The sequence below is a fragment of the Temnothorax nylanderi genome, unplaced genomic scaffold (assembly GCF_030848795.1).
Source record: "Temnothorax nylanderi isolate EJ_2023f unplaced genomic scaffold, tnyl_v1.0 TNYL_tig0141_pilon, whole genome shotgun sequence".
Lineage (NCBI taxonomy): Eukaryota > Metazoa > Arthropoda > Insecta > Hymenoptera > Formicidae > Temnothorax > Temnothorax nylanderi.
The window spans coordinates 364,689-382,588 of NW_027249203.1; the positions used below are offsets into that span (position 1 = coordinate 364,689).

Genomic DNA, 17,900 nt, shown 5'->3' on the forward strand with positions numbered 1-17,900 from the left:
AATCGCCAATTGTTAAAAAACGTGTGCCCCTGGCGGAAAAAAAACTACAAAGAACTACGTGATTTTACTGTTAAATCACGCATTTCTGCAACCAAATAGGAAATATTACGAAATAGTAGGAAAAACTACGAAAATTGTAAATGTCATAATAAAACGTAGTTTCTCGTAAAAAAGTTCTACAACTTTTGAAAATATACAATGAACTTCTGCAATCGAGACGTAGTTTATCGTAAATTCTCATCAAAATAAAAATTTAATTAATGCTGTAATAAGACGTAGTTTCGCGTAAGATGTTTCTACACCTTTTCAAAATATACAAAAAACTTCTGCAAAATAAGACGTAGTTAATCGTACATTAGCATTAAAATAAAAATTTATTAATGTTGTAATAAGACGTAGTTTCGCGTAAGAAATTTCTACATTTTTTAAAAATATACAATAAACTTTTGCAAAATAAGACGTAGTTAATAGTACATTGGCATTAAAATAAAAATTTATTAATGTTGTAATAAGACGTAGTTTCACGTAAGATATTTCTACGCTTTTTCAAAATATACAATAAACTTCTGCAAAATAAGACGTAGTTAATCGTACATTGGCATTAAAATAAAAATTTATTAATGTTGTAATAAGACGTAGTTTCGCGTAAGATATTTCTACGCTTTTTCAAAATATACAATGAACTTCTGCAAAATAAGACGTAGTTAATCGTACATTGGCGTTAAAATTATAACTTTACAATCAATTACAATCTTCAACAGTTGTTCGATAAATATACAATAAAGCTAAATCGAGAAATAAAAAACACAATTTTTTATAATTACATTAATTTTATTTGTATTACAAAGATTTGTTACAGATATTACTATTATTAACAAAATTAGGAAGAAAATAATATCGATATTAATCGCCAAGACATCCTCTTGGTATGTCACTAATATAATGTTTATCATTCAACGTCATCATGATACAGTGATCTCGAATAAATGCAGGAGAACATTTCTCCAATAAACCGTCGGTGATGAAACATTCTCTAATATGAGTTACGATCACATCATTGGTTGCAAGATACGGTTGACATGATACATTAATTTTTCGAAAAAACACAACAACTTTTTTTACCACTCGATCATTTTCAGTGATCTCATAAGAACATATATTTGTAATTATACCTTTCGTACCGTCTCGAGTAACAATGATAGAATCATTGGACTTATTCGCTCGCGTGTAAATTTCACTTGTGAAACGAAGTCCGTGGCAAAGCATTTTATGGAATACTTTGCAAGATATAGCACTTCCAAAACAATTTTGTTCTTCTAAAGTTAAAGTATAGTCTTTACCTGATCCAAGTAATACACAATCGTCAATTTTACAAACATATTTCAACCTGTTTTGAAAATAATGTTCACAAAAGTCTATAAATCTATTACCGTTTGGAAACTTGTTCAAGTGCATGGGCAGTTGTTTATAAAAGAAATATCTCCTCGCAATCTGTACAGCTATAAGATATGGACTAGTCTTCATCTGAAGTACTAATCTGTTTTCATTTTCAAACGGAAAGGTATTATGAGTCCACAAAGGTCCCCAGTTCTTTACGCTCGTACTTAAGTGTAAGAGCAAGTGCATATTGAACGTCATAGAAGATTTTCCAAAATACTTTTGCAATTGGACCAGAAATTTAATCAGCAACTGGTGAGCATGATCAATACTTTCTATTGTTACGGATTTTTGTAATAATATATGAATGGCAGTTATTAATAGTGCCACATGCCGCAAATATTTCATAGGAAGTAATCCCCGCAGACATATCAACATGTACCACAGGAGCCAAGAACGCCATTCCGAAGCTTTCCAACACTTTCGTTCTTCAAGTGTTCTTGGTAATCGTGTGATACATGTTGGTGGTCGAATAGAAGTTAGACGCTGATTTATTATAGCTAACTGATTTGGCGAACCAACATAATATTCTTCCCCTCGTGACGTTAATATCATCTCTGTATATTGTCGAATAACTCCTAGTAAAACAGAGTGCATATAATCAGGTACTATTCCATCTACCAAATTAAATCCTTCCAGATTCATCAGTACCGACGGACCTTTAATTCCCATATTCATGACTGGAAGAATTTCACCATTTAACGTATTTTGCATTCTACATCTTATAGATGTATCTGTGCGATTCGGAGGTACACACGTCGACATAGTATATCGGCGGTATCCATCAACACCTTCGGTAGGATGTTCGCAAAAGTTGCATCCGTAAAAGCCGTTAAAACGAATCATGTTCAAAATACAAGGTCGGGCAACAGAATCCACGCAGCAACATATAGGGTAGACTTTACTGGTAATAATTTCGTTGTTCAGATTCCATTGTACACCGTCCCGCGCCAAAGAGTTTGCTTCATTGACGAATGGTCGTAAAAACGTGTTCATATTGGGTTCTTTCTTGTGTACCCATAATCCGATTAGAAACATATGTTTTGATCGCATTTTCAACGGCAACTCATGTAACATAGCATATATAGGCCAAATAGATGTTTTGCTTGATTTCGCTGCTTGACATCCATCTGTATTAAAAGTATATGACAAATTCCATCTGGAATCTAACTGATTACCTGGAGCAGAATATTTTTTGTACATATAGCCATCATAAATATCTTCTAATGCATTATTGTTTTCTTTTCGCCGAGAAAAGCGGTGGTCTAAATGTTTCGAAATATTTGGATTATTCAATAAAATTTGCAGCTGGCATGTAAAATTTAAAGTTATAAAGAATGACGATATTGCAGCGTCATCAATATCTCTCTCACAGGCATGACATACTACGTTAGCCGAACGTAAGTTTGGTCGTTCACCGAGGTATCTTTGGCAACTTGGACAAAATAAGTGGACTTTAATAGTGTCTTCAGCTAATGGAAAATGTTTGAATAAACTGTACTTTGAACTTGGTAAGACATCCTTGCTGTACAACTTATTTATCATATTTATGATGTCAAGTATCGCAACCCAAGTCAAACAGTGTTTTCTACCTATAAGTGTGGCCATTATTAGCGCTTCTCCTTTTGTTGTTGCTGAACATGGGCACAATTTTTTACTCAGAAATCGATCATACTGATTGTCCAATATCTGCAATCACATAAGAAAACAGTTGAGTTAATAGAAAGTAATATTTAAGTTTATCTCAAATATTTCAGTTTATTCCCAGCAAACACTTATATAACTGTTACTTATAATGTCCCACTCAATAATATAAAAATGTTATATACGCGTGTGTTATATAACAGTTATTGTTGAGTGGGAAATTATAACTAACTGTTATAACAGTTACTTTGTGTTTGCTAGGTTTCGATTTTATCAATGTTATAACATACTTCCTCGTCGTTTCCATCTTCTTCAGAACTGGGATTTTCAAATAACGCATCTTCGTCGAACAAATTCGCATCATCATCAAATAGTTCATTATGATGTTGCTCCTGAAACATAAAGATCTATTATTATATAAGAAGTAGATCTCAAATATTCGAGTTTATTTCGATTTCATTAATCGATTATAACATACTTCCTCATCGTTTCCATCTTCTTCAGAACTGGGATTTTCAAGTAACGCATCTTCGTCGAACAAATTCGCATCATTATCAAATGGTTCATTATAATGTTGCTCCTGAAACATAAAGATCTATTATTAAAGAAGAAGTAGATCTCAAATATTCGAGTTTATTTCGATTTCATTAATCGATTATAACATACTTCCTCATCGTTTCCATCTTCTTCAGAACTGGGATTTTCAAATAACGCATCTTCGTCGAACAAATTCACATCATTATCAAATGGTTCATTATGACGTTGCTCCTGAAACATAAAGATCTATTATTAAAGAAGAAGTAGATCTCAAATATTCGAGTTTATTTCGATTTCATTAATCGATTATAACATACTTCCTCATCGTTTTCATCTTCTTCAGAACTGGGATTTTCAAATAACGCATCTTCGTCGAACAAATTCGCATCATTATCAAATGGTTCATTATGATGTTGCTCCTGAAACAAAGATCTATTACATGTAAGAAGTACATTTTACATTTTAATGTATAGACGTCTGTATACATTTTGTACTCACAGGAGATGAATGCAGATTTTGTTCACACTTTCCAATATCATTTTGTTCCGACTGATTTGATATTGACGGAGAGTGACTGATCTTCTGTAATGTACATAATAAAACGTTACGTAGGTAATATAAATATTTATTTATTATATATGTATATATATATATATATATATATATATAAGCGTGTGTGTGTGTGTGTGTGTGTGTGTGTGTGTGTGTGTGTGTGTGTGTGTGTGTGTGTGTGTGTGTGCGCGCGTGCGTGTGTATGTGTGTGTGTGTGTGTGTGTGTGCGCGTGCGTGCGTGCGTGTGTGCGTGTGTGTGTGTCAATTAAAGCATCAAAGAAAGAGTTCGGTGTAATTATTTTAAGGATATATATACGTATATAATTGATGATGCTTAAGCTTGTAGACATAAAAAACCATTTACCTCTCTGTTGGGTGAGATATTTTCTCGCTTTCTTTTGCTATGAAGGGTTTGACGAGGGATATCCTCTGTTGAATCAGGTTCTAAATATCTTTTATATTTCCGTGGAGGCATTTTCTATTACACGTAAACACATAAATTTAACGTTCACTCAACTCAAAGTAATACAATTCATGCAATCACAGTTAAATCACTTTAAGGGCCGATTTCACCGCCTCCGATTAACTTGATCTTCCGATTAAACTCACTTTTCGTTTCTTCCTAAGGGAAGAGTTAGAAAGAGATGAAGAGTGAGTTTAATCGGAGGATCAAGTTAATCGGAGACGGTGAAATCGGTCGTATGCTTCTATAGAACAAACTGTCACAACGATACAACGTGTTTACTCGATGATAACCTCAACTGGAAGTCTTATCTCTCGAGAGCAGCCACGGCCGCGGATTTAGCTGTTACCGACTCCCGTAGGTAACGTCCACAATTTTGTGGTTCTCTTCCGTGCTACTGCCGCTCTCGCCTCTTCAGGCTTCTACTGCGCGCGCATTCAACGGAAAACGTGCAGTGCAATGCGTGAACGCGACGAGGCCGCAGGGGGAAGTGATCGTGATCCGCGCGGCGCGAAGTTCCTTGGACGAACCTACGGCCACATGTGCTACGGCATCAACTCAAGAATAATTTACAGAGAAAATAATCGACGAAACAGTCCGGGAGTTTCTCTCACGTAACACGCAAGCAAGTACACTCAAGAACGCGCGATTGTGTATAAACAGAGAAAATAATCGACGAAACAGCCCGGGAGTTTCTCTCACGTAACACGCAAGCAAGTACACTCAAGAACGCGCGATTGTGTATAAACAGAGAAAATAATCGACGAAACAGTCCGGGAGTTTCTCTCACGTAACACGCAAGCAAGTACAAGTACATCGCATTCTTGTAACGGCGCCATTCGTGGCCTACGGCGACATTGCCGAGACACGCCGATTACGGCTACTACGATAAAAGTAAGTATTTTGATAGCATGTTTTAACACACATGGTATATTTTATGAAATAATCCTCATTATACTTTGCAAGGTTATGTTCTTAGGTTTGGTTTCAAAACGTCCTTCCCGAGGAAAATTCTACTCGAAATATATAGTTATATGTAACGTATCCTATATCTCAACGTCTCGAGTACTCGCAACTCGTCGCGTCGCGTAAAAGAGTCACGGTGCGGTCTCGCTTTGCGTGTACTTGGCGCGAGACACTACCGTGTCTCTTGATTATATCGAGTAAAATTTTCCTTTTGAGGACGTTTTGGAACGTTATCTTAAAGGTTTATCCAGATAAACTTGCATAGGTGCAAATGGATTCGTCTATTTCCTTATGCAGATGTATATAGACCAATCCATTTCTTTACATGCCTATGCACATATGCAAGTTTGTCTGGATTGACCTTAAGTGGGAAGCACACACTCTTGCATAAATAATTTCTATTGCCACAATGGAATTAAAAAACTCTGATTGGTTCATTGCCTTATGCGTTGTGCATTATGCCTTTATGCAAGAGTGTTTTCCGTTTTAGAATCGACGTGTTACAAAATGCATGTTTTCTCACTGATTTATTCAATATTGTTTCAAATAATTTCATTTATATTACAGACATTAACATTATGTTTGCATATATATATGTGCCACAAACCAAAAAATATCGTACTGTGCGTACAGCAGATATTTACAAATTTAATATTGACAATTATGATTCAAAAACTGATACGTATAAAAAAAATACTGATAAATTAATACTGCCTGATGGAAAAAAACAAACTTGTCAAGTTTTAAAGTTAGGAGGTAAAAGTACATACATATTCGATCAAGAGTTTGTCTATTCAAAATCATTCTAACTTTGTATGTTCTCACTTTCGCCTCATAGATACAGAAGCAGAACTCAAGATGAAATTAAGTGAAAAAAGAGTTCGAGTTCCAAAATTAACAACGTCTATAATTCATGACAATGATGAATCTTTACTCAGTCAGGAAAAGGAAAATGAAATCAGCAATATTGTTAAAAAAAGAAAGGTAAAAAAATACATCATTATTTGAAAATTTTTTTTAGGAATTTGTGAGAAATGTCCGTGGTAGCTCTAACTTTCGCAAATTTTGAGATATCGAGCTATCCCCGATATTACTAATTCTATTATATTCTTCAATCTTTTCTACCCCTACTTAATATATAATTATTTAAGATTTGGTTGATTAGACCCGGCTTTAAAGAACTTCTGTATGTACGGATTCCTTGAATTTTCAAATTTAGATATTTGTCTGTAACTCAACAACTAATCAACCAAATTTTAAAGAATTATATATTAAATAGGAATAGAAAAGACTGAAGAATAATAATAGAATTAGAAATAGCCCGATATCTCAAAATTTGCAAAAGTTAGAGCTACCACGGACATTTCTCACAAAATGAATCCTGAAGAGATAAAGAGATTCTTTATCTATAAAATTTTGAATGAAGAAAAACTGATTAGGCTTTTGTAAATTTTCTATGAAAATTATATAAAAATAAAAGAAGTATGCAAATTAGATATTTGCACATTGCTTTCTCATCATATTTAAGTGTGCAAATTACAGATTTGCACATTGCTTTTAATTCGCTCATATAAAGCTTCCTCTATGAGGAAGCCAACCTAATAAATACTGATAATTTGCGTCAAATAAAATACAAGCTTCTTCATAAGAGGAGCTTTGTGACCGAATTAAAAGCAATGTGCAAATTTCTAATTTGTACACTTAAAAATGATGAGGAAGCAATGTGCAAGTACCTAATTTTTTCTAAATGTTTTTATCTTCGATTAAAATGACATACTAACACTACTGCTAATATTCTAGGCCAGTCATATTAGATATCGAACCTTCCAATTAATCTTCCCAGGTTGCAACCACCATGAATCGCTTTGATTTGAGGTGCTATAAGTGGGATTTATTTTGCTTCGCAAAATTAACGCGGAATAAAAGGTTTTTAACAATATTATCAACAAAAAACGCGATTTTTTAATTTTTTCTTAAATATCTTGAAAACTAAGCAAGATAGGGAAACTAACTATACGTACCTTTTTTGTAGAGCGTAAAATTATCTACAATAATGATCTGAACAACATTTATCGTCAAGTCAGTCGTTTAGCTTGCACGCGCCGTCAAAGTCCGTCAAAGTCTGATCCCGAAAACCCTCGATTTCATCGTTTTTTTGATGTTGCGCCGGTAATTTTTTTCCGTCATTTAAAATGGAATTAAAAATCACACATCATTTGAAAAGTATTTTTTGTAGTTCTCAGATGATGTGATTTTTTTAGGATTTTTAATTCTATTTTAAATGACGGAAAGAAATCACCGGCGCAACATAAAAAAAACGATGAAATCGAGGGTTGTCGGGATCTGAGCCTCGGACTTCGACGGCGCGTGCAAGCTAAACGACTGACATGACGATAAATGTTGTTCAGATCATTATTGTAGATAATTTTACGTTCTACAAAAAAGGTACGTATAGTTAGTTCCCTATCTTGCTTAGTTTTTGAGATATTTGAGAAAAAATAAAAAAATCGCATTTTTGTTGATAATATTGTTAATAACTTCTTATTTTACGTTAATTTTGCGAAGCAAAATAAATCCCATTTATAGCACCTCAAATCAAAGCGATTCATAGTGGTTGCAATCTGGGAAGATTAATTGGAAGATTAACCCCCTAAATTTGTCTAATATGACTGGCCTATTCGTAATATGCGAGTATTTATAGATATATTGATTTTTATCATTAATAACATTTTTTATGTGTATAAAATGATACATAAGATTATTTTTATGACAATCGTTTAATTATTAGATACATAACTTGCAAAGAGTTTGAAATATGGATGCACGATTCGGAATCAATTCCATTTTTTCCCCAAAAAATTGGCTTGTTTGTGTTGTGTGCACTCTTCGCACTTTTCTGATATTGATGAAACTTGCCATACATATAGAGGGGGGGGGGGGAGTAAATAGATGAATTTAGAAATTTTGGCTGCCCAAAGACGATTCTAAGGGATAAAATCATCCCTTATGTGTGTAGCGGTTTTTCGCTTTTCTCAATATATCTCGAACACTATTCGAAATATCAAAAAATGTTCTATACAAAAGTTTCATGGTAAAAACATGTTTATTTAATCATAGTAATAAAATTTTTAAGAAAATTTTTTTTCTACAAATAAAAAAATTTTTTTCAAAAAATTATTTTTTCAAAATATTATTAATGCAGTTAAATAGAGGTATTTTTACTATGAAATTTTTGTATAAAACATTTTTTGATATTTCGATTAGTGTTTGAGATATATCGAGAAAAGCAAAACTTCGAACTCCCTGAAATATAAGCAAAATTCGGTATTATTTATGTGTAAACATAATTTCATTCATCGATTAATTATTGTTTACGTACATGTGATTTTGTAGCGATTTTTTATCCCAAAAATGACGACCGTTAATAGTTGTACGAAAACAAAGGATGAATATACAAAGGATGAAGATACAATTAATATAAGTCCTATTCATTTTAATTCCAATACGGAAACTGATTCATCAGATGCAAATAAATCTTTGCACAAAAATACAGACGAAAATAATCTGTCAAAAAGTCCAATATTATGTAGACCATATCTAAGAAAGAGACTGAAACAATCTCGACTTGCATTTTATCCAATCAAGAATTCAAATATTTCAAAGCAGCTTAACATGCGATGTAAAGCTGACAGAGCAAAGTTAAAAGGCTGGGATTGCTGGGAATGCAGAGAAGTAATGCAATATTAACAATATAGTTATATAAAATATAAATAAATAAAAAAATATATATATAAATCAGGGTCGAGTAGTAACAAATTAAAAAGTTAAAAGTTTAATAAAGTTAAAAAGTTAATAACTTTTTACTTAACTTAGTTAATTTAAAATAATTTAATTTTTAACTTTAACTAGTCATTTTAAAACATATAAACTTTAACTTATTCAGTTTTTTCCTAAGTTAAAGATGTATCAATGCAAAAGAAAAGAATTGTAAAAGAAAAAATACAATTCCACATAAAAATAATATTTCTTTGTTATTTCATATAAAATTATGTACAAATAAAGTATTGAATTTATTTGATAATCTACATATTCTACATTATAATTGTTTTGGGTAATCTAACTTTAAAAAATTACGACTTTCTAATGTAGTATAAATAATGCTTTTCAAAATTAACTTTTAATTTAACTTGAGTTAATCTAATTTTAACGTAACTTTTAACTGAGTTAGTTTTTTTTATTCATGTAACTTTTAAGTTTTAACGTAACTAAATTAAATTTATAAGCCATTAACTTTAACTTGATTTAGTTAAAAAAATATATTTATTTACTCAACCCTGATATAAATTAATATAAATATAAATTAAAAAATAAATGTTAATATAAATAAATAAATATAAATATAAATATAAATAAGTAAATATAAATATAAATATAAATATATAAATATTTTTCTCATAAAAAAGTAATTTATGATATTTGATTTTTAGTATTATAAGTCTTTGTCGTTGTCAGAAGAAGAATTACAAAAACGTAAAAATCGATGCTCACGACATCGACGGAAATATGAGCGACCAAATACACCAGAAGGTATATAGGCCAGTCATATTAGACATCGAACCTTCCAATTACTCTTTTCAGGTTGCAACCACCATGCATCGCTTTGATTTAAGGTGCTGTAAGTGGGATTAGATTTGCTTCGCATAATTAATGCGCATTAAAAAGTTATTAACAATATTATCAACAAAAAACGCAATTTTTTTTATTTTTTCTCAAATATCTCGAAAACTAAGCAAGATAGGGTAACTAACTATACGTACCTTTTTTGTAGAGCGTAAAATTATCTACAATAATGATCTGAACAACATTTATCGTCAAGTCAATCGTTTAGCTTGCACGCGCCGTCAAAGTCCGAGACTCGGATCCCGAAAACCCTCGATTTCATCGTTTTTTTTTATGTTGCGTCGGTGATTTTTTTCCGTTATTTAAAATGGAATTAAAAATTCCCAAAAAATCACACATCATCTGAGAACTACAAAGAATACTTTTCAGGGTGTAACCGATTTTTTAGACCCTTTTTCTTTAGTTTGTAGCTATGTAAGCAAAAAATTTTGATTTTTTGGACTACTCTTAGTTTTTCGCTGTTTTCAGGCCTTAGAATTTATTTGAGACGAATTTTATCATATGCATCTTGTTGTGGACGAAATTTGCAACAAAAAAGGACCCTTGTATTTTTTTCGTACGACAAACGCTGATTTTTTTATTGACGCGCAAAGTTATCCAATATTGCGTACAGGTCGGATAACGCTTGTTTTACACTAAAATAATTATTTTTTATTAAAATTTACGTAATTTTTCGTATTATTATTGAACCATATTGCAAAGCCGTTTTCAACACATTCTCTCATGTTTACTTATTTATTAACAAATTGTTTATTTAAAAATTATTATAAACAATTAGAAAAACATGTTATTAGGCCTACTGGGGAAACCACAGAAAAAAAACGCACCATTGACTTTACCTCAGAGGTGGTGTGGAAAATAGTCAAAAGATGCACTGTCTGTATGTTTGAATAAATGTTATAAATAATATGAATAAATTTTTTAAAAACATTTTTCGAGTTGATATGAGACGACGAGTGCAACGATTATAACATGTTTTTCTAATTGTTTATAATAATTTTTAAATAAACAATTTGTTAATAAATAATTAAACATGAGAGAATGCGTTGAAAACGGCTTTGCAATATGGTTCAATAATAATGCGAAAAATTACGTAAATTTTAATAAAAAATAATTATTTTAGTGTAAAACGAGCGTTATCCGACCTATACGCAATATTAGATAACTTTGCGCGTCAATAAAAAAATCAGCGTTCGTCGTACGAAAAAAATACAAGGGTCCTTTTTTGTTGCAAATTTTGTCCACAACAAGATGCATACGATAAAATTCGTCTCAAATAAATTCTAAGGTCTGAAAACAGCGAAAAACTAAGAGTAGTCCAAAAAATCAAAATTTTTTGCTTACATATCTACAAACTAAAGAAAAAGGGTCTAAAAAATCGGTTATACCCTGAAAAGTATTCTTTGTAGTTCTCAGATGATGTGTGATTTTTTGGGAATTTTTAATTCCATTTTAAATGACTGAAAAAAATCACCGACGCAACATAAAAAAAACGATGAAATCGAGGGTTTTCGAGATCCGAGTCTCGGACTTTGACGGCGCGTGCAAGCTAAACGACTGACTTGACGATAAATGTTGTTCAGATCATTATTGTAGATAATTTTACGCTCTACAAAAAAGGTACGTATAGTTAGTTACCCTATCTTGCTTAGTTTTCGAGATATTTGAGAAAAAATAAAAAAAATTGCGTATTTTGTTGATAATATTGTTAATAACTTTTTAATGCGCATTAATTATGCGAAGCAAAATTAATCCCACTTACAGCACCTTAAATCAAAGCGATTCATGGTGGTTGCAACCTGAAAAGAGTAATTGGAAGGTTAACCCCCTAAATTACTCTAATATGACTGGCCTATATAATATTTTATTTTATTATCACTTTTTATGTTATATATAATAAATATAATCTTTTTAAAGGTTTTTGGGATGTGACGTTTCCCGATACAGATTCATCATGACAGAATTATCATGACAGAATAATTAAAACTGAAATGTTTCGTCATTCAAATCTGATTCTCAAGGCTTCATTGCGACTCGTGGTACAGAAACATTATGACGTATACAATCCTTAATTTGGTTAATGCATTAGGTAACCAAGTAAAATGATGTCACTTTGACATCATTTTGACTAGGTTGTTTTCACTGGGATGCAAGCAACACGAACAACCCTTTTTCTCCAAATTTGTTCGGAAAAGAATCGATTCAGAATCGTGAAACCTTAGTTTGAAACACTTTCTTATATTTGCTGCGTGTGTTATTCAGAATTCATGTAATTTTTTAATAAATTATTTTTAGATTGATCAAGAGCTTTGTAAAAAATCTACAAAGGAGACTAATACTTCTATTATTGCTGCTTATGTAAGTGCATCTAAGCAGCGGTCGTTACATTCCAGTGCTGATGTTGGGAGTGAAGCATCCGATGCTTCTAATAATGAAGAAGACAAGTGTTCAAGTAATGATTTACTAAAAGAAAAACAAAGAGAATTAGATGAATGTTTACAGAAACTAAAACATGCTGAAAACAGAGCAAGGCATTGGGAAGAACAATATGATACTTTAAAAAAATCTGGAAATTACAACCTTACCGAAAAAACCGGAAAAGATATCGTTACTATTCTAGAAACGATCAGCAACCGTACGATTCATGGTAAGAATTTATTTTATACTATTAAGAATATAAAAGAAAAATTGGCAATAAGAGAGTCGACGCGGTTATTAGTGCGTAATGTCAAAAGACACAGATATATTTTCATATTACAAGTTTCCAGACGTTCCAGCTCTTCTTCGAGCCATCCTCAGCAGTACAATAAACCATTCTCCATCATAACCATGAGCTTTCGGATTAGGAGGTCGGAAAACCATGAGAATTAAATGATTGCTATATTGAGTGTCGTGCGATCTATCGTGACAACAACATGTCATGGACACTTCAATCTTTAATGTATTTTTAATGTTATTTTATATTGTTGACCACCTTCCGTTCTCCGGACTATCTGATAGCAATCATTTAGTTTTCATGGTTTTCCGACCTCCTAATCCGAAAGCTCATGGTTATGATGGAGAATGGTTTATTGTACTGCTGAGGATGGCTCGAAAAAGAGCCGAAACGTCCGGAAACTTGTAATATGAAAATATATCTGTGTCTTATTTTGACATTACGCACTAATAATCGCGTCGACTCTCTTATTGCCAATTTTTCTTTTATGTTCTTATTATTATTGAGAGTCCTTAATTATTTTATTTTTATATTATTAAATTCTACATTTATAATACGTTTCAATGTTTCTAATAATTGCAGATAATATTGGTGATAATGCACCTCAATATAAGAATAAAATTAATGCGTTAAAAGAACGAACAACCCATATAGGAGATGATGTTTGGATACCTACAATGATTTACGAGGAACTTATGCGTGAAAAAGAGTTCAGCTCATTCATAAGAAGTGCATGCTATGCTGTCTGGGGACCCGACAAGCTGGCTGAACGTTCTGTGCGTGAACAACGTAATGTTAAGGAACCGATATTAACTCCTACTAAAAAAAGTGCAGTTTCATCATTGTTTTGCCATTGGATGAGAGATAAGAGACATATGCCGCAGACTTTTATTGAGGAGCAAATGAATAGAACTAAACTGAACAAATACTTCAACGGGGCAATTTCAGCAGCCAGGAAGAAAATTAATTACAAGGCTATAAAAACGCCCAATCCTGAAGTGACAAAAAAGAAAAACCCTACAACTGAACATTTACAAAATTTGGAAGTTTCTGGAGACGACAAGTCAGATAGTGAGCATTCCTGCTCTGAGAGTTCAGAAGCTGTAAGTGAGGTGTGATTAATGTAAAGTTTATATATGAGTCAGAAATCATTTATTTGTTTTCCTTTTATTTAGAGCCAAAGCGTACTTTAAGGGGTTGCGCACAATGAAAGGAATAGGGAACAGTTCAATATTAATGTATGAAATTCATATGTAATTTATTAATACAGAATAGACGAACAGAGAAATAGCGCTAAGGAACAGTGATGAAATTTTATTCTATTTCTGTATGCCATATGCACAATGAATATGTTTAATATTAACATATTCATTGTGCATATGGAACAGAAATAGAATAAAATTTCATCACTGTTTCTTAGCGCTATTTCTCTGTTCGTCTATTCTGTGTTAATAAATTACATATGAATTTCATACATTAATATTGAACTGTCCCCTATTCCTTTCATTATGCGCTAAGTGTGTTCGTGAAACGTGCAATTTAATCAAAGTATTTTGTGATTTAGTTTAATATGTACGTTGTTTTTTTTTATATGAACTACTTTTATATAAACTACTTTTATATAAACTACAGTTAACACTTCTTGTATAACATATAGATACATAATACTAAATATTTTTGTTTAATGATCAATGTAAACCTACAAAATTGTAAGTGTTCACACAATATTTTTAGGATCTTATTCGTAAAATCCATGTAAAAAGCATCTAAAGAATTTTCGTGTTTTTAAATTCATTAGTTCTTAAGCTCGGATGTCTCGGGAGTTTTCTGCTTTTAGAATCTTTGGATTTTGAAATCTTGGATCCCCGTACATGTAGGAAACACATCGCCTCAAAAACTTATGTCCCTTAATTATAAATCCCTTAGTCTTAGATTATTTTGCAGAAAAGTTGGATTATGGAAATTTTGATTATATATTTTTTTATATATTTGATTATATAATTGATAAAGCCTATTAAGATCTCGTAGTATCGAGCGCTGCGCATAAGAGACAGATTTTGCATTCAAGAGTTTATTTCCTAATAAATTGTTTTTTTATACCAACGATGCACGTTTGCGTTAATCCGTTAATATGTTACGTTACATCGGAGAGTTTGGCGTCATTGTTCTATGAGAACTTTCCGGTAAATTGACCTGTGTGTTTGTAAATCTTGCATAAGCAAGTGATCTCAACATGTATGTATGTATGTATACTGAATAAAGTTTATTAAAATTATTACGTAGATTTTATGTATACTGGATCAAGTTTATTAAAATTATTACGTAGATTTATATGTATGAAGGTGACATTTCATGGGCAGTGAACAACAGCAGCAGATCGTACCGATTGACTACAAGACAGAGAATTTCTAAAAACTCGAGAACTTCTATATTTTGTAGCCAATCAGTACGATCTGCCGCTGCTGCTCTACTGTCCATAAAATGTCATCTTAAGTTGTAATTAGACGGAGAAAAACGTAGAAATTATGCGCAACCAGTTTCTACGCATAATTAATGATTTCTATGTCTTATTATGCTTATCTACAACAAATAAAAAAACTGTCCGAAACCGCGCATTTTCTCGTGAATAGTTGCAATTTTAGCGTAGTTTGGCATTAAGTTAATTGCATCTCTAATTTAGTTGTAGTTTCCGCGGATTTTTTGTCGTAGTTACTTGTAGTTTGGCGGAGTTGTTAAAAATGTTTGAGAATTTTTTACGCTCATCTACAAACAATTAAGAAAGTTTTCGAAATCGCGCATTTTCTTGTGATTAGTTGTAATCTTAGCATTGTTTAGCATTAAAACTTCTTATTTCCATGTAGAATCTCTACTTTACTTGTAGTTTTCGCGTATTTTTTTTCGTAATTGGTTGTAGTTTGGCGCAGTTGTTGCATAAAAAGTTGGAGAATTTTTTCCGCCAGGGGCGTAATCCAAATTATTTAGAAAACAAAGTCCAAAAAGTATGTTACGATTTGAAGACGTCGTTAGGAGTGTTGAAAGAGTCTGAGGATGAAGTTAATTCAAAGAATTTTTTGGAAATGATCGACAAATTAAAAATTAAATTTAACGACACTAATACAAATCGATCTGAAAAAATTCAAATTCTCACCCTTTTACCTGAAACATGGGGGTTATCCCGATTATGTGATACAATTGGCTGTACAAAATACATGGCATCAATAGCTAAATCTCTTCGAGAAGTGAAAGGGATTCTTTCAACACCAAGTACGAAATTAGGTTAGTAAAGACTTTTTTATATAAAAACCACTTATTTTAATATTTTATTCAGTAAAGATAAGTTGAATTTTATTATGTTTAGGTCGACCATTATCAAATGATATAAAGTCTAAAATTTTGGAATTCTATGTAGACGATGAAATTAGCATGAATATGCCGGGAATGAAAGATTATCTTTCTATTAGAAACGATGACGGAAAACGTGAACATATCCAAAAACGCCTTATTCTCTCCAACTTAAAAGAGTTGTATGAACTTTTTAAAGTACGATATCCAGCTTATCGGGTTGGTTTTTCTAAATTTGCGTCATTACGTCCTCAACATTGCGTACTTGCTGGTTCTAGCGGAACTCACACTATTTGTGTTTGTTCTATGCACCAAAACGTCAAGTTAATGATGTTAGGTAAGTGATATACTAGTAAAATCTTTGTCAAAAAATAGTTATGATCTTCTTTATTCCAGGGTGTGATTTGGCAGCTCTTACAGACCAATTAGCAATACCATTACAGCAATATAGTGACTGCTTTAAAATAATTATTTGTCAGGATCCAACTTCCAAATGTTATTTTCACGACTGTGATAAGTGTCCAGGAATACAAACTTTAGAAAATTTATTATTAGATATATTTGATGAAAATGGAATTGATGAAATAACTTATAAGTATTGGATTTCGAAGCCTCATACAAGCTTGGAGACATTCGTAAAAAATTCGTCAGACTTCATCGACAGTTTTTGTGAAAATATAACAAGTCTTTTATCACACACTTATATTGCTAAAAAACAAGCAAACTATTTAAGAACGCTGAAAGAATCACTGAGAGAGAATGAGTACATTGTTATTTGTGATTTTGCGGAAAACTATGCCTTTGTTATTCAGAATGCCGCATCAGGATTCCATTGGAATAACAGTCAAGCAACTATTTATCCAGTTGTCATTTATTACAAAAAAAATAATGAACTTGTTCACAACAGTATAGTAATCATATCGGATTGCTTATCTCATGATGCAGTTGCTGTTCATGAATTCACAAGAATTACTACGAGTTTTATCAAAAAATTAAACAATGATGCTGTAAAAGTTATTTATTTTTCCGACGGAGCACCTCAACAATTTAAAAATTATAAAAATTTTGTAAATCTCAATTTTCATGAAGAAGACTTTGGGCTAAAAGCTGAATGGCATTATTTTGCAACAGCTCATGGCAAAGGTCCTTGTGATGGAGTAGGGGGAACTGTTAAGAGAATAGCGGCACGAGCAAGTCTTCAACTTCCATATGACGAACAAATCTCAACTCCTCAAGAATTATATAACTGGGCGATAAAATCAAATTCTTTGCCAAATATCTATGTGCAATTCTTCTCTAACGAAGATTATATTCAGAGCAAAGAATCATTAGACAAGCGATATATTAGAGCTAAGACAATAACAGGAACGCAGAAATATCATTGTATAATTCCAGACGGAGAAGGCACTTTGAGATTTAAAGAATTTTCATCATCTGTTGAATCTCGAATTTTTAAAATATTTAAACGTGTAAGAAAATAAACGCTACTTAATAAAAAAAAATTATCAAGCATAATAAACGCTTTAATTCAACTGTATTTTTCCTGAAATCAATTTGTAAACT

The 17,900-nt window shown here is 32.0% G+C and overlaps 2 protein-coding genes across 9 annotated transcripts; one reads left to right on the top strand and one right to left on the bottom strand.

The window, feature by feature from the left end:
• Positions 1 to 810: 810 nt before the first annotated feature.
• LOC139777222 (uncharacterized) lies at positions 811 to 5,046 on the bottom strand. 7 transcript variants are annotated; one of them, XM_071714518.1, is made up of 8 exons: positions 4,927 to 5,046; positions 4,535 to 4,648; positions 4,117 to 4,200; positions 3,936 to 4,037; positions 3,748 to 3,864; positions 3,560 to 3,676; positions 3,372 to 3,488; positions 811 to 3,126 (listed from the first exon to the last, which is right to left on the bottom strand). In XM_071714518.1, the coding sequence occupies exons 2-8, from the start codon at positions 4,643 to 4,645 to the stop codon at positions 904 to 906; spliced, it is 2,871 nt and encodes a 956-aa protein (XP_071570619.1). In that variant the 5' UTR covers positions 4,646 to 4,648; positions 4,927 to 5,046; the 3' UTR covers positions 811 to 903. The 7 variants fall into 7 exon arrangements, with proteins under 7 accessions (XP_071570619.1, XP_071570618.1, XP_071570623.1 ...); XM_071714517.1 differs by lacking the exon at positions 4,927 to 5,046 and adding an exon at positions 4,780 to 4,920; XM_071714522.1 differs by lacking the exon at positions 4,927 to 5,046 and having other exon boundaries at positions 3,560 to 3,661; positions 3,748 to 3,849; positions 4,535 to 4,920.
• Positions 5,047 to 5,090: 44 nt separating this feature from the next.
• On the top strand, positions 5,091 to 15,270 carry LOC139777224 (uncharacterized). Of its 2 annotated transcripts, XM_071714524.1 has the most exons (5): positions 5,091 to 5,527; positions 6,167 to 6,355; positions 6,438 to 6,583; positions 12,575 to 12,926; positions 13,578 to 15,270. In XM_071714524.1, exons 2-5 carry the CDS (start codon positions 6,178 to 6,180, stop codon positions 14,111 to 14,113), a joined length of 1,212 nt encoding a protein of 403 aa, XP_071570625.1. In that variant the 5' UTR covers positions 5,091 to 5,527; positions 6,167 to 6,177; the 3' UTR covers positions 14,114 to 15,270. The 2 variants fall into 2 exon arrangements, with proteins under 2 accessions (XP_071570625.1, XP_071570627.1); XM_071714526.1 differs by lacking the exons at positions 5,091 to 5,527; positions 6,167 to 6,355; positions 6,438 to 6,583 and adding exons at positions 11,626 to 11,899; positions 12,044 to 12,318.
• The last annotated feature ends 2,630 nt before the right edge of the window (positions 15,271 to 17,900 follow it).

What these genes read in the sequence shown, in the direction of transcription:
- LOC139777222 (XM_071714518.1), bottom strand. Translation starts at nt 4,645, where the DNA reads ATGCCTCCACGGAAATATAAAAGATATTTAGAACCTGATTCAACAGAG. An exon ending in AAGATGGAAACGATGAGGAA is followed by an intron (nt 3,677 to 3,747) that starts GTATGTTATAAT and finishes CTTTAATAATAG; the next exon opens with ATCTTTATGTTTCAGGAGCA. An exon ending in AAGATGGAAACGATGAGGAA is followed by an intron (nt 3,489 to 3,559) that starts GTATGTTATAAT and finishes ATATAATAATAG; the next exon opens with ATCTTTATGTTTCAGGAGCA.
- LOC139777224 (XM_071714524.1), top strand. Translation starts at nt 6,178, where the DNA reads ATGTTTGCATATATATATGTGCCACAAACCAAAAAATATCGTACTGTG. An exon ending in TCAAGTTTTAAAGTTAGGAG is followed by an intron (nt 6,356 to 6,437) that starts GTAAAAGTACAT and finishes TTCGCCTCATAG; the next exon opens with ATACAGAAGCAGAACTCAAG. An exon ending in CAGCAACCGTACGATTCATG is followed by an intron (nt 12,927 to 13,577) that starts GTAAGAATTTAT and finishes TAATAATTGCAG; the next exon opens with ATAATATTGGTGATAATGCA.